The following is a 16,480-nucleotide window of genomic DNA, read 5'->3' as shown; positions in this document are numbered from 1 at the left end:
CCTCCATTCAACCTTATCTCGTTTTTGTAGATTTCAGGTATTTCGGCTTGTGGCCCACACCCCGAACGTATAGGACATCGCGGTCCAGCTTGGACCATTGCTGTCTACAATAGTACGGCGCCTATTTCCAACCTACCACACACTGTTCGAAGCTGATTTCAGCATGTCGACTGATACTACTGGTTTTTCCTACGTTTTTAGTCTTTCTCTCTCTTGCAGCCTGCGTTTTTAGTCTTTCTCTCTCCTGCACTACCGTCTACATCAAATCTAGCCTTTCTTGGCTGCGTTTGCTAGTGTTCGACATCCAAAGGCTACCTTACTGCGATTCGGGATCCATTCGGAGTACAACACACTCTCTAGCTCATTACCCCTACCCTTATCCTTGAGATACAGGAGTTCGAGTAACAGTATTCATTCACTACATAGTGTGTTTGCTACATGAGCATTGTATATTCAATAGTCATATCACTTCATTCATTCTTTGTGTTTATTGTCTCTAAGTTACCCTAACCCTAATTGAGTTCTTCTATCAGTTTGTGCTTTGTCGTATGGTGTTATTTGTGTTTCGGTGTTAGGGTATTTCTTCACATGGTATCAGAGCTAAGTTCTTTGAGAGAAACCTAGGCCTTGATCTAAAAGCTCTACACAAGAAGCATCAATAACAAAAGGACAAATGACTTTGAACACTGCTTCCGTACCACTTCTCAATTCTGAGCTAAATCCATCAAGGAACGAGTCAGAGTTGGCCTCACAATTTGCTTCACAAGCTTCTGACATGGCTGGACTTGGACTACCATGGAGTGCCACGATCTTACAAGATCACTACAGCTAAGTACGATCTCATTTTGATGCATAAAGCACAACAACAAATAGAAGGTAATTCCCAACTTCACCCTTTAGATTCAGTGCACCGACATGCAAGAAAGGTAAAAACTCCACTTAGGACTGGCCATCCGCAAGTGAAAATTGGCATAGAGTACACTCCATTGCCTTTATACTTATTCTATCCAGTGTCAGGTATGTCTACCATTTCAGATTCTACTGCCATAGTGGAAATCAAGGCAAGGCTTACTGCTATATTTGAGGTGGCAGACCTCGGTTTGTTGTCTTACTTCTTGGGGATGGAGATAGTTCAATCTCGGGGTTGTATTTTTGTATCACAATAGAAATACGCACTTCAAATCATGGAACAATTCACTACAGATCAAGCACAGCCAGTGGCCACGCTTGTCTATCCTATTATATACCTGTCAAAGGATACCCTAGGTCAGCCCTTCGATGCGTATACATATAGGTCTATTGTAGAAAAACTTATTTGGTTAATTCATACTAGGCCAAACTTAGCTTACTCAATCAGCATTCTTAGTCATATCTCATAGCACCTGAGATGTCACACTAGATTACATACCTTATGTGCATTTATCCCTTTTTGGTCTTTTGGAGTGGTTGACTCTAGATCCACCATATTCGTGGCATTGCACATAGCAGTTCTCCCTAACTTGTTTGCTTCATATCTTTGCTATATTTGTGTCACCCCCACCTTAGCCATTTTCCTTCTTGCCCGACACCTATTACTGGTAGGGATAGTATGCTTATTTTATGAAGGTCTTGGATTTGACCATCCCTTATTACTCTCTCGTTTGAAGCAGGGATACTCAATAGAATGAAAACTAATTTGAAACCCTCAATGTTAAATCTATCAAACTGACATGCATCCTTTGTCCGATGCCCTAGCCTCTCTAAGGTGATCACTTGGGCTCCCTTGGTAAGATAACCATCGCCTCTGTACTCTTAGTAGGCCACTGGACAACCGACACACACCCTTTGTCCGATGCTTTGGCTACTAGGGTGGGACGCCTTAGGGTAAAAGATAAAGAAAAAAAAGAGCTTGGCTGGCCTACTTCTTGTGGCATCGTTGTTTGGCCAAGTGTTGAGCTAAAAATGCATTACCTTCACTTCAACAACCCCAAAACATGCTTAATTAAGGAAGAAATCTTGTTTATTTAAAAAGAAATGTGTTCCTAGAGAGTGTATGTATCCCATAAGTACAAACCTACTTGGAAGGACCTAAACTTTCTATAAATAGGTATGTTGCCTTCTATTCAGCCTTGATCTCATTTTTGCAAATTTCAAGTATTTCAACTTGCTGCTCACACTCTGGACGCAGAGGACATCGCGGTCCAAGCCATTGCTATCTACAACAGTTTGACGCTTGTTTCCAATCTACCACACATTGTTTGGAGCTAATTTCAGCATGTTGACTGCTGCTGCTGGTTTTTCCTACGTTTTAAGTCTTTTTCTCTCCTACAACCTGCATTTTTAAACTCTCTCACTCTCTTCTCACATGCATTTTTAGTCTTTCTCTCTCTACACTGTTGTTTGCATCAAATCCAACCTTCCTTGGCGCGTTTGCTGGTTTTCGACATCCAAAGACTACCTCGCTACAATTCGGGGTCCATTCGAAGTACAACACACTCTCTAGCTCATTACCCTTGCCCTGATCCTTGAGATATAGGAGTTCGAGGTACAGTATTCATTCACTATATAGTGTGTTTGCTACATAAGCATTGTATATTCAGTAGTCATATCACTTCATTCATTCTCTGTGTTCATTGTCTTTGAGTTACCCTAACCCTAGCTGTATTCTTCTATCAGTCTGTGCTTTACCGCACAATGTTATCTATATTTCTGTGTTAGGGTATTTCTTCACACACTTGTCTTGTGCTACTCCAGTTTCTCTTTTTGTACTAGCTCTTCCCTTTATTTTATGATTGTAACTGAGCTCTTGCCTAAAAAACTTAGGTTGAGCAAAAATACATTCCTTTCGAGAGGAGATAGGAGGGGAGTGGGATGATTGCCCATCTTCAACCCTCAATCTTGTCTCCATTACTCTTACATTTCCATGGCTATAAATCGTCGTATTCAACGTCAAGTATTTGTTCTCTCCATTTCTTGAAATATTAAGTCTTGAAAACAAACGAATATTATAATTGTTGAACATACTATGTTATTCAGCCTGTTTCCTCAAGATGCAAAGTCTGCCCATAGTATCAATGCTTGGGATATCCTTTGCACTTGCTCTCTATGCCTAAATCAAAGTTAAAAAATGACTAATTTCTTTGTTATCTTCTTCTCTTTCTTTTGCTTGGACTATCCTCTACCAAATGATAATGCCGCAAAAATACATCTCCATACACTATCTTTACAAGAATCTTTCTCTTCATGACACACATCTTGCTCAAACACCATATAGAATAACTTTTTCTATGTGATGAAATCCCATGTATAAGAGGCATTAGATGAGAAGACTCATATAGAAGACATCATACTTCAGTCATGAGAGATGTGATAGAGGTCTCATAACTAGATTCTCCAAAGCCAAAAATCTTTTCTATGGATGCAAACTCATTCTAAATCTTCTCCATGTAGTTAATGTTGTCATGAGGACGTGAAATTTTATCGCTCTGCTTAGCATTTAATTAAAAGTCAATCAAATGTGCTAATGTCAGTAACACATGTGAGATGCAAGTTAATTATTTCACAATGTGGAACCCAAGACCCTGAGATGTCAATTGGTACTAAAGCCAAAAGTTGTAGCAAGTTATGTCTGACAAGTACTAGCTAGTATCTAGTGTCAGATTTGAGCCTAGACCAATTTATTAGCTACTAATGTCAATGGTTGCATTAAAGACTATGCATTAATTAATTAATTAATTAATGCCAATCTAAGGGTCAATAAATTACTTAGAGATACTTGAAAGACAAATTGGCCTAGTCAATGTGAGATACTCTAAATCCTCATAACATGCTAGCTGCTCCATATACACCTCTTCTTGCAATTTACCATAGAAGGCATTCTTTACATCCATTTCCTGCAAACTCCAACATTTGGCTACTACCAAAGCAATCACATCTAACAATTATCATCTTAGCAACTGGACTGAATGTCTCTTCAATATGTGAGATACTCTAAATCCTCATAACATGCTAGCTGCTCCATAGCAATCACATCTAATAGTTGTCATCTTAGCAACTAGACTGAATATCTCTTCAATATGTGAGATACTCTAAATCCTTATAACATGCTAACCGCTCCATATACACCTCTTCTTACAATTCACCATGCAAAAAGGCATTATTTACATCCATTTACTGCAAACTCCAACATTTGACTACTACCAAAGCAATCATATATAACAATTGTCATCTTAGCAAACTGAACTAAATGTCTCTTTATAATCTATGCCATATGTTTGAGCACTGCCTTTTGCAACCAGCCTAGTCTTATACCTACTAATAGAATCATCTATGTGATGCTTAATTTTATAGACGGTAGATCCACTTACAACCAATAGCTTTATTGCCCTTAGGCAATGGTACTAGATCCCAAGCCTTATTAACTTCTAATGCAACCATCTTCTTATCCATTGCTATATCCCAATAAGCATAAACAATTGAATCAAGCTTCTTTTGTAGCCCATCCTGTACATAACATATACAATACAACCAAACACTTTCAAGTGTAACACATTAAGCTTCTTACTTGCATAGACAGTAATATGAACAACTTCAAATCAAAAATATTTTAGCAAATTCTTATCAATCATCAATGTACGTGCAACTTCTGCAATATATCTATTTTTTTTTCTGAAACCCATTTTATTATTGAGTATACCTCTAGCAAACTGTCTCTTTATCCCATGAGACCTCAAGAAGTCACCGAACTCATTAGAAAGGTACTCTTTCTCTCCATCTAACCTCAAGCACTTAACTTTCAAGCATATTTAAATTTCAACTATAGCTTTGAAATTTTTAAAGTGATCAAATGCATCACTCTTTTCCTTCATGAAATACATTCACAATTTTCTTGAACAATTATCAATAAAGATGACAAAAAATTGCTATCACTAAGAGATATATTTTATATGGATCTCCAAACATTTACATACACAAGTATATTCTTGCTCACATCTCTATCATGCAAAAAAGATTATCTTGCTTGCTTACCAAACTGATATGCTCCATACACTTTATAAAATTCTACAACTCTAAAAGTAAATAATCTTATAATCAACCCTTTTGACTGCATTAATTTTAACATTTACACATTTACATATTCAATATATTTGTGTCATATTTCAATGTCTACAAACACTTCTTTATCTTTAGCATACATAGCAATATTCATAGTAAAAATTTTAACATCTAAAGTGAACATGCGACCAATTCTACTTCCTTTTGCAACCAATCTATACTTATCATTGAATAATGAGCATTGAATTCTTTGTGATGGATTGCACATGTAATACAACTGAGACTCTGTGTCCGACAATCAGACAAGGAGGTAACATGAATCATTACCCGTCTACACATAACTTGGATTTTATAAATCTTACATTCAAACCATTCAATATGGCTAGCCATATGATTAGATGCAACTGAATTAACATATCATACATCATCTTGTGTTCCCTTTCCTGTAACAACATTTATCAAATATTACTTAACAAACAACTTACAGATACTCATTTTTATTTTTGTTCTATCGTAAAGAAGATATATAGTTCCCTTGTTGCAATTTACCATTGCGAATATCATCCTTTTTATTATAGCAATGGGCTATAATTTGACCCATTTTGCCATAATAATGATAAACAATATCAAAATTGTCAAAATCTTTGTTCTGTTATTTATCTCTTTCTCTAAAGCTTCCCTTGACTCTTAAAGTTTCTACTCTCCTAAAGCCTGTATTTAACAATCTGCTAAATTATCTCATTTTGCTGACTATCACCAACCCATTCCATTGCATGGCCTTTTAAAGAGAATCTACCATGTCCTCTTTCTAAACTTGAGTAAAGTGCTATAATCTATTCAGCATTTTTTTCACATATTTCACCTTGCATATTGATCTCTTCAATGATCATGAGAGAGACCAACCCATCAAATTCAAAACAGCTTCCATACATACATAGAAGTAATAAATAAAAAGGATTTATTTGCAAAATATACAATGCTTTACTTGTACACCAAATCTCACAGCAATCTAAGATTTTTGCTTTGCCTTGTATTCGGTGCCTCCACAAGCACTATCTAAGAGAGTAGAAAAATGAAAGTGTTTCTTACCCATTGCTTACTTACTCGAATCTGTGCTTCTTCCTTTTCACTTTAGCCTTTAAAACCAACCTCTCAAGGATACCGCACTCTAATACCATATCACGAATCGTATGGTGGAAAAACATGCTTAAGCTACTATACCAAAGACACACCATACACACAAGAAGAAGCTCACTCAAGAACACAAAAAGATATATGGAAGCCAAAATATTTTTTTGTTAGTCTCTTCTTCTTCTTTCATACACAATACAATATACACAAAGTATAGATAAGATACAATATAAAGAAAAGTGACCTACTAAGAAATTGTGTATAACTAACTATACTAATCAACTATCGCTATAACTATATCAACTATAGGTAGACACAACAAGTAAAATATAATATCAATAGCCATGTGAGGATCGTAACCACCAACATACTAAGTATAGGTATGCAAATCTATCTAACCAAGCAATCCATCATCAATATCCGTATATGTTAAGCTTGTCATCTTAACAATGGCGTAATAGGTCACCATGAAGTAGTCTTAGACAGTAAGCAATGGTCTCCAAATGCAAGGATATGGCTCAAGAAGGCTAGCAATAACTTAAATAGATTAAGGTGGCAAATGAAATAGGGCAACACCATAAGATATTAACGATAGCTCCTCTGCATTTTCTCAAGTAGCACATTGAATGTTCGTTCTACTATCTCAATAAATATATTTTTAAATAAATAATTCGTTCTAGAGCTGTTTTTATGAAGTTAAATTATTAGGTCAAAGTAAATAATAATTTTACATAATTAAAGCCCTTACTTTTACTTGCTCCACACTAGCTCTCAAGCCGATCAGGTGCTTAAAGAGAGAGAAAGAAATAGAGAGAGAGAGAGATAGAGAGAGAGGAGAGAGAGAGAAGAGAGGATTGATGGACGAGCAGCGTGACCGTGGCTATTGGCAACCCTGCGTGACCCTCCCTGTACGGCGACTTGATCCCAGCCTCGCGCCCCTGCCTTCTCGCGCAGCATCACGTCTGTGCAGCTCTGCGCGGCCCCTGTGCGCAAGACTCAGGCAGAACAGGTGATAGAGAGGCAGAGCGAGAGAGAGACAGGGAATCGAGAGGGAACGGAGAGAGATGTCATCGTCTAAGCACCCCTCCCTGCCGCGGGCCGTCTGACCTGCGGGTCTTGGTCGCAGACATCGCCAGTTAGCCCTGCGATTCGAGGTCCCTGCTATCGCCATCAGACCTGAGCCTCGTGGTCCCTGCACGCCGTGGTCCCTGCAGCTGCCCGTCAGTCCTGCGCATCGTGCTCCTAAACCTGCATCGTTAGGGTTGCGCCCTGCCCTCTCATCTGGACAGGCCACGACTGAGGCAGATAGACGTGCACCTCTGCCTCACGCGAGAGAGAGAGAGAGAGAGAGAGAGAGAGAGAGATCTCGCCCTCTACCTGGACGTTCCATCGCCCTCTGCCTGCTGCCCGCCCTGATCTGCCCGTTTTGCCACCAAGGGCAGCAGCCAGCCACACCCAGGTTGCCACACATAGCGCGCGACAGCGTCAGCTAGCAAAGGGAACCAGCCCTTCTCTGCCTGCGGACGTGCTCGTCAGTCCAGTGCCAGGTCAGTTTTGCCTAAGAAAGAGGGAGAGCGGCCTGCGCATTCTTGCCTCCCGTGAGTTCTTTGTTCGGCCTCTGACCGGTATACGCAGTGATACACCATGGCTGGTCTGGACCTGGATTTTATAGACCAAACGGTAGCAGCGCTTGGTCCGGACTCTGATACCGAGGAAACCGACGATATGGTTCTGTGCAATGAAGAGATGCCCACTGCTCCTGACTTTCAGCCTACAAGCAAACGCACCAAGCACACTTCGGAAGAGACAATGGATCATCAGGATCGTTCCTATGCTCAGGTTGCTTCGGATTCTGCCGACTCTCAAGATGTTGACTGGGAGCATCTGCTAGAGTTTGCCAACACTCTACTTGGCGATTATATTCAACATAATCAGGAAGTCTTTTCTGACTTTGCACCGGAAGATGTTTTGGAAGCCACTGTTGACCCCAAATCTGTCTTGCGCTCCTTTTAAGTATTCTATGATCGCGCCGTGATACTCTTCTTCATTGGTAGAATCCCCCAGCTTTCCCGTATTCGCCAGTGGCTGCACAGTCTGCTACAAGGGGAATGTGTTGAAGAGATTTTTGTGGGGCCCCGAGGCTTTTTTGAGGTGCCGTTAAAATCGGAGACGCACCGTGCTGCTCTCCTATCTAAACTGCCTCTGTTTTTTTATCGTTGTTTGGTCCATGTTGTACCATGGCGCCCAATGGCAGATTTTCAACGCATGTTGCAACGAGAGTGCCCTGTATGGGTTGAAGTGGAAAATTGCCCGGCTATTTATTGGCCACTGTTGAAGGACGCCATGGCTACTGTGGGCACTGTTCTGGTCCCTCCAAGTTTAAGGGCCGTGAATCGTAACCGCTTGTGTATGTTATGGGACACTACTAGGAAAAGGCCTGCGTGGTTACGTCTCAATTGCTCCGACATGCATCCTTTACACTTTCGTTTGAAATGGGACAATTTTGCAGGACATTGCTTTTCCTATGGAAAATTAGGGCATTTCATGGCCGAATGCCCAGAACAGCAACACACTTCAGATACTGGGCATGTTCCGCTGCCCATGGAAGATATGGCATGTGATGTCCCGTCGCAGGATGCTATTCACCCACCTAAAGCGCTGGATAAAGGTAAACAACAGGTTTCGGGATTGGATTCCCGTGGCACAAACTGGGTTGAAGTACGCGCAAAAAAAGGTAACAGGGTAGTTGCTGGCATGGAGAATTCTGTGCCTTCTGCATCACAAGATTCCATGCGTACTTATATGCGCAGGAAAGAAATGTTGCCTTCGGAGCACTCTGCTCTTGCTATGGTTTCCTCTACCCCCCGTCCTCAGCCCACTCGGAGAGTGTATTCGGATCGTCCAAAGGGTCCACCTGCTAAGCTAGCTTTTGATACCAGAGGCAACGTCATTACCCCGTGGGATCGTCGTTATCCCCGCTCCACTCCCAAGCCAGCAGATCTGCCGTCTACCTCCAGATATGGTCCACAGAACTCTTTTGCCGTGTTGGCTGATTTCTTGGATGAGGGAGTCCTGGACATTCTCGCAGAAAAGGTCAAATAGAGGCAAGCTGTGCCTCGTACCTGATTTTCTTTTAAAAACACATGAAAATAGCCACGTGGAATGTGCGAGGAATCTGTTCTCGCCATAAGCAATAGGCCATGTGGACGGTATTGCATGAGAATCAATGGGATGTCTTGTGCGCTGTTGAACACAAGAGTCACGGTAAAGCCGGAAAAGTTGTGGATTGCCATGGCTTTCGTCTGTTTTATGCCGGGACACAGACCCTGCGTTATTCTGGTGTGCTCATGATTGTACATGAAAAATATCAGCCTCTTCTTATTAAAAATAATGTGCATGGCCGCTTTGTGGTGATTGAAATTTTATTCGACGGAGAGATCTTATGGTTACTTGGCCTCTATGCTCCGAATGATCCTTTATCTCGCCGGGAGCTTTGGCATACTTTGCAGACTTCCTTGTCACTTGGCAGACGGGGCCTCTTCATGGGGGATTTCAATATGTGTGTTGATTCTTCGCAGTCCACATCGGAGCATTCGGTAATGGATGCGCCGGAAAGCCGCAGGTGGCATGAGTTGGCTCTTGCTGTTCTTAAGCAAGATCTCTGGTCATGGCTACATCCGTCTTCTACAGGGTTTACTTTCCATTCCGCTCAGTATGCAACAACATGGTCGCGGTTGGACCGCATATACATCATGCAAAATGATGATTTCCTCCCTGAGATGCTTGAAATGAAAGTGTTGCAGCAATATGCCTTGTCGGACCATTTTCCTCTGCAGCTTGAGATGCTCGCACAACCCATTGCACCTTTTAAGCAAACACTGGAGAGGCTCCCTTTGCGTTTTAACTCGTCTTATTTGAAGCATGCAATCTTTCAGGGTTATATGCAGCAATTGATTGATAGATTCTTAATGGACTTCTCCTCTCAGGGCACTGCTTCGTTTGAACGATTGCTCTCTAATGTGCAGCGGGTTGTTCGGCAGTATGGAATCCATCATGCCTCTCTTTGTCAACAGCGTCGGCAAGCAGCGGAGGACTTGCTGGCTTTGGTTCGTTCTCTGCTGGTGGACACTCCAGATGACGCATTTCTGCTAGCACTGGCAATGCATGTAGCGCATCTTATTCAAGAGTTCTAGTTGAAATCGTATCAGCAGGCCAAATTGCGGCATCTGACGGAGACTTTGCAAGATAATGCGTGTCAGACTCATAAGTTCTTTCGAGCCCTCCATGCCTCTCCTGCTAGAGAGAATATGACTAGGCTCCTGGATGCAGAAGGCCACCTGGTCCTTGATCCGCAGATGATTGTGCATATGTGTAGGAATTATTTCATCGACCTTCTTGGTTCCACTTCTCCACCTTCAGCCCAAACTACTCAGGCCCGTTCAGTTTTTTATGACCTGGTCCGCAATCAGGTTCCGCAGGACATGCAAGCTACTATGGAGTCAGATATTTGTGAGGCGGAGGTTATGGAAGTTTTGTTACACTTGCCCAAGGACAAAAGTCCTGGCTGGGATGGTCTCACCAATGAGTTCTTTGAGGTTTTTGCTACCCAACTGGCGAAACCATTGATGGCCTTGTTTCAGCAGGTGTGGGAAACGGGGATTATGCCTTCCTCATGGAAAGACGGACTTATTAAACTGCTTCCAAAGGTTCCTTTGCCGTCTATGTTGAAAAATTGGCGCCCAATTTCTTTAATGGGTTCTATGTATAAAGTCTTTTCCAAAGTAATGGCGAATCGGCTCCACAAGCATCTCCCTGCCATTGTGCATCCTCTTCAATATGGTTTCATTAAGGGCCGAAACATTCTGCACAATGTATTAAATGCGCAACTGGCGATTGATTATGCAAGGCATTCTAATCAGGAGGTTATACTGATTCAATTGGACCTGGAAAAGGCTTTCGACTATCTGGACTGGTCTTTTGTTGCAGAGCTTATGTCTGCTATGGGCTTTGGTGATAGGACGTCTCGACTGATCTACATCATCAGTGCAGCGGCGTCTTCACGAGTCATGTTAAATGGAGGCATTACCGAGCCATTTATCCTTGCCCGCTCTATCAGACAGGGGTGCCCTTTAAGCCCTCTCTTCTTTGCCCTTGCGACTCATCCAGTTCTTTCGATGTTATCTCATATGGCAGCTTCCACTCAGTTGGCTGGATTGTCGCTTCCTTCTGGACAGCATTTCATTAGTCAATCCTTGGAAGATGACACCTTTATGATTCTGCGGGCAGATAAGGATAACCTTCGCAAAGCATTGGATGTTTGGGCTCTCCTTGGTCAGGCTTCTGGCCTTCGCATCAATGCATTGAAATCAGTCATTCTCAGCTGCACGGAGTCGGATTTGCAGTCATTGAACTGGCAGGGTATCGTTGTGCCTCGTGGCTCCATTGTCAGGCATCTTGGCTACCCCTTGGGTGTTGATGTTCCCCCAAAGCAGCTTCTACAGTGGATTTCTCAGAAACTGGCGACTAAGTTCCTGTATTGGAAGTCTCAGGCTTGGCCATTCCATATTCGCCTCAAAGTAGCCCAGACAATTATGTTGCCGATGCTCACATATTTATTGCCCTTGCTGCCCTGGACTCCTACTACCCTCAATGCTCTTACTCAGTCTATTCGGTTTATGTTATGGAAGAAGGATTCCTTGCATGCAGGCATTTCCTGGATTTCTTGGTCGCATGCGTACACCCCCAAATGCATGGGTGGAGAAGCTATTTTGGATGCCCAAACTCACATGCTGGCCCTCCGTTGGTCTCTTTTCTGCGCCATGTGCTCAAATCATCATCCGTGGGTCGCTATAGCCCATTATTTCCTTGAGGAGCATGGGCTTCGGCATGGCAATACCCAAATCCAGAGTTCTTGGTGGCATGTTCTTAATGCCGATTCTCGGTTCTCTGGTTCCTCTTCATCACTGCTTGCCCATTTGGTATGTTCCTGGAAACTAGTCCTTCGGAAGGCTCAGTGGCATCCGGCGGAGGATCGCTTAGCTGCTAATTCTTTTCAACTGGAGTTGCTAACAGCCTCGCGGTTACTTTCATGGGAAGGTAAACAAGAGCTTCGACCACAATTCAACCGTATGGCACGTTTGGGCTTAACTTCAGTCGCGGATGCCACCCTTGCCAGTCGCAATGTGTTAATATCATTTCGTACAGCCAGGAGGATTTTTAGGATCCCTCGTGGATACAGGCATTTATGGGAACAGCTTTTGATGGTGCTCCAAAGCAGACAACCCTTTCCTGCCCTTGCTTCAGATCGTCCTTGGCAGGATTGGGACTTTGAAGGCCGGCTGAGTTTCGGCAAAGCTTCCGCTAACCAGGTCTACCATCTTCAGATTAAAGATCATCAATGGCTGGTTACTAAAGCTAATGCTCTATGGGGATTGCGTAAATCCCGATCATGGTGGAGGGTAACTATGATGGAAGGGTGGTTGAACAAGACACCCTTCAAATATAAGGTCTTTCTTTGGAGGGTGATGATTGGGGGTCTTCCGCTTGCTTCGGCTCTTTCTAAGCGACGAATATCCAACGGCAACTGTTTCTTTTGCACCACCAGTGTTGAATCTGCCCGCCACCGATTTATCTCTTGCCCTATTGCTAAGAAAATATGGTCGTTCTTATCAGCCGTTTGGAGAGCGGTGGTTGGTTTCTCGCTAAGGCCCTTTGATTGGGTCTTTGTGCAGCCCAAATACCCAACACCGGCACAGCCACATATGAAGCTCGTGTTTCACTTTCTTCGATATTGGGGCTGTTGGCATAACTGGACCATTCGGAATGCGTTTCTTTTTTATTCCGCCTGCAATGTTCAGCGGCACATTGCTAGGCTTAAGGGTCTCTTGTATTGGCAGATAGATCTTCTTCAGCATTCTGACTTACTCTCCCGGGAGGACTTGCATCCCTGGCATAGGGCAATTTCATCTACATCTTTGCCATGACTTTGTAACTCTTAGTACTGGAACCTTTTTACATGATGGCTTAGTGCCATCATGTACCTTGTAATCAAGTAAACTTGTACTTTTTTCGTAATTAATACAATTACCTTTTACGAAAAAAAAGAGAGAGAGAGAGAGAGAGAAGCGGCCTTTTTCATAAATAAATCTTTTTGGGGCTGTTTTTTGGAGCAACATTAGGCCAAAATGTACGAAATTCTGGTATCAATGTAGACCTTTTAAATACATTAATCACGTTAGAAAATGCAAACCACATTGGCAACAATCCGTCCGCCAAAAATGAAGAATGAAGTTACTTCAACTCTTAATGCTTTCTAAAATCTTGTCTGTTTGAGGATGATTAGGCACTGCATACCTTCAAGTGGCAACGCTAATTCCCCCTGGTTGATGGTCCCAAATGGGTCGTTTCCCACGCAAGGCAGCACGTGTGGGTCATCCAGGTATCCAGCTTTACGAACTTGGAAAGAAGAAACGATGAGATCCACAGCCAGTTGCCCCACGTTGCCTGTGGCGAGGGCTGGCTGTCCAAAGCAGCGAGCAGTGAAAAACCGCGATTACAATCAAATGAAGGATACGAGAAGATGTGAAGATCGCTCACCACCACGAGTATATCGGACCTCTGGTCGGGTTCGGGCTCCGCGGGCTCGGACTCGCCTGCCGGGAAGTACTCCATGTTCTCTCTTAGCGAGAGCGAGAGTGTCCCACATAAAACGTTTAAATTTTCCACTCCGATTCCCGCTTGCTTTTACCGAGCGTTTCACATTTTTACCCACGTTGGGAAAGGGAGCACTTTCCCTTTGATTTTTTCAATATTCTACTACTCTCAAGGTTGCAAGTAATCCTAGATGCCTTAAGGGATTTGGGTTGAGAACCCACTAGTACATCGCCCAGCACTTATGTTCTACTTAACATCTAATCCTTATAGAGAGACCTCTCATATTTGGTGTCAGTCAGAGTGGACAAAAACAACCCTTTGGTAAAGATCTTTATGATAGCCTTGGGGAAAACCTAGCATGTATCCAAGCTTAACATGTGTTGGTACAAACATCATGGAGTTTCTCCAAGGGTGGGTATACCTTAGGACTTGTTGTCACCATAGACTAGTTCGGAACCACAATGCAAATCCTTGCTCAAACTGGCAAGTCTCCATGGCATGTTGTATCGCATTTGATTTGGAAACTGAAACCTTTCGAGCAACAAGTGAAGTGATGGTCAATAAAGGTTCTCGACCAACTCGTAGATGTAGGATTTCTACTAATCTAATATTGTTTTCCTATTTACAAACATAGGATTTAACACTTCAAAAAATAATATTTTATATAATGCAAATTTGTTTACTAGTGGATGCAAGTCTTTATGGACTCCCAATCAATGCTTGAACTTCCTAGTGGGAATTAGTTCTAAGTAGATCAAGGGGTCACTTTCTCAAGAAGTATTTGATATCTTCCCAAATTGGAAAAGGGGCTCTTCTTATCGCTCCCTACCCCAAACTACACCTAGCTAGATATGCAAAGCATCCCTCATAGAAGTTCATGATGATGTTGAAATTCACAAAGTGAGAATTGTGGTGGGAATGTGTTTCTTGTATTTGATGAAAACTAATTGGAAATATTTTTCAATTTAGTTAGAATCTATTCACACATTGGTGAGATTCGCAAATTGGTGGTTCTATGACCTTTGGATTCACAACTAGTTTTGAACATGTAACCACAATGGCCCACAAGTGAGCGCACGATTAAGAGTGGTTGTGAAACACCTCATTGATAAAGTGCTTTTGTAAGAATTTAAGAATATATTTACTTCCTTTTTGGCATCACTACATCATGATGTGTAATAATTTAACCTTTTAGAAGCTTAGCGCACATGCAAATTGATTTCAAGATGTGCATATATCTTGTCTTTAATTCTTCAAACATTGGTTGCGAATCAAGAAACTAGTTGAAATAGGCTTTGAGGTGTGAAACCAATTGAGAAACTAGTGCTCGTGTGTATGTGTGTTTTATGTGCACTCAAAATTAGCTAAAAACACATTAGATGTCCTAGATTTGACAACATGAAACAAGTGGTCCCTCAAGGGTGCAAATGTGCAATACAAAACGAGTCTTGCTCGCTTAGGCTTTGGTAGGGTTCTCAAAGTTGGGTAAATATGCCACAGTTAAGATGACTAATAAACTATAAAGATAGGGAAAGGCATGGACAATCTTACCTTAAGCTTGCATGAATTGGCAAGTATTTGTAATATTAATGTTTCTTGTTTGATGTTATTGCATATGGCATTGCTATAAACCAAAAGCATGCATGGCACCTTCCTCATCTCCTTTCTTGAAATCAATACATTCATATTATATTGTTTGCATTGATTGCTACATTGATTGGACTTTGTGATCACATTGATTGAAAAGATCTATCTTCACTACAAGAGATTAGCAATATTTTCAATCAGTCCATCGGAAAGGGGAGGGAGGTGGGGAGGGTGTGCTAGCTTAAAAATATGGGCATTGCACATATGATTATTATCTTTGCCATTGCACATGCATTGGTTTTTTGTATCACATAACCGTCGCATTTAGAATGGTTTTTGTGATGCACCTAGCAACGTTTGCAAACTAGTAATTGTCACTTATGTGACACTCGACAAATTGAGTCATCAATCTAAATCAAAAAAATTGCCATGAACTATTTCTTCTCAGCTCATTTCTCATTTTCTTTTATTCTTTGTTGATTCAGAGTGCTTGCAAACAACAAGCAACTGGCTTAGAGCAAAGGTGAGCTGCTAGAGCTAAAAGCAAAGGTGAGCTGAAGCTAAAAGTGAAGGTGAGAAATTCTCAAATCAATAGGTGTTTAGAAATTAGACATTGATTTGCTCCAAGGTATTAAGCTTGTGTCCATCATAAGCAACCTACTAGTATGGTTATTGATAGTATTCAAAATTGCAATTTAGGTGGGAATGAGCACAAATGTAAGAAAAAAGTGTGTATAATGACGAATTTGGTGACAATTTGTAAAGAAGATATAGACCTAAGGATATAAAGTTGCAACAATTGAGGTCAATCTACTAAGTCACCCTCTTCCATCCACTTCACATTTAATGATGCATACTTTTTAAACGTCACCAATTAATGATAAGAAACTTTACCTTGAACCTTCCTTGTAATTTTAGCCTTATCCCTAGGCATCAAATTGTCATAAACTAGTGGCTACAAATATGGAGGCATAAGAGATACCACTCATATATTTTCATCCATCGCACCCATGCTTGGGTTGTTAGGAACAACCCCTAAACTTTGCATTCCATACTACCCTATATTTTCATCCAC

At 41.7% G+C, this 16,480-nt stretch overlaps 1 protein-coding gene across 3 annotated transcripts in view; it reads right to left on the bottom strand.

Annotated features, from left to right (window-relative positions):
• Window positions 1-13,915, bottom strand: part of LOC148028959 (clast3-like protein) — a 67,870-nt gene extending 53,955 nt beyond the window's left edge. Inside the window, exons 1-2 of one of the 3 annotated variants that reach the window (XM_087687730.1) lie at window positions 13,762-13,915; window positions 13,519-13,684 (exon numbers count right to left, since the gene is read on the bottom strand). In XM_087687730.1, coding sequence (XP_087543856.1) covers window positions 13,519-13,684; window positions 13,762-13,836 — 241 coding nt within the window. In that variant the 5' untranslated portion in view covers window positions 13,837-13,915. The remainder of the gene's footprint in view (window positions 1-13,518; window positions 13,685-13,761) is intronic. The other 2 variants (XM_087687731.1, XM_087687729.1) reach the window with 2 other exon arrangements.
• Between the last annotated feature and the right edge of the window lie 2,565 nt (window positions 13,916-16,480).

This window comes from Lygodium microphyllum, chromosome 11, assembly GCF_053477565.2.
Source record: "Lygodium microphyllum isolate KBCC chromosome 11, Lygodium_microphyllum_v1.1.10, whole genome shotgun sequence".
Taxonomy (NCBI): domain Eukaryota; kingdom Viridiplantae; phylum Streptophyta; class Polypodiopsida; order Schizaeales; family Lygodiaceae; genus Lygodium; species Lygodium microphyllum.
The sequence above is the reverse complement of the archived record's forward strand: the minus strand, read 5'-3'. Positions and strand labels throughout refer to the sequence as shown.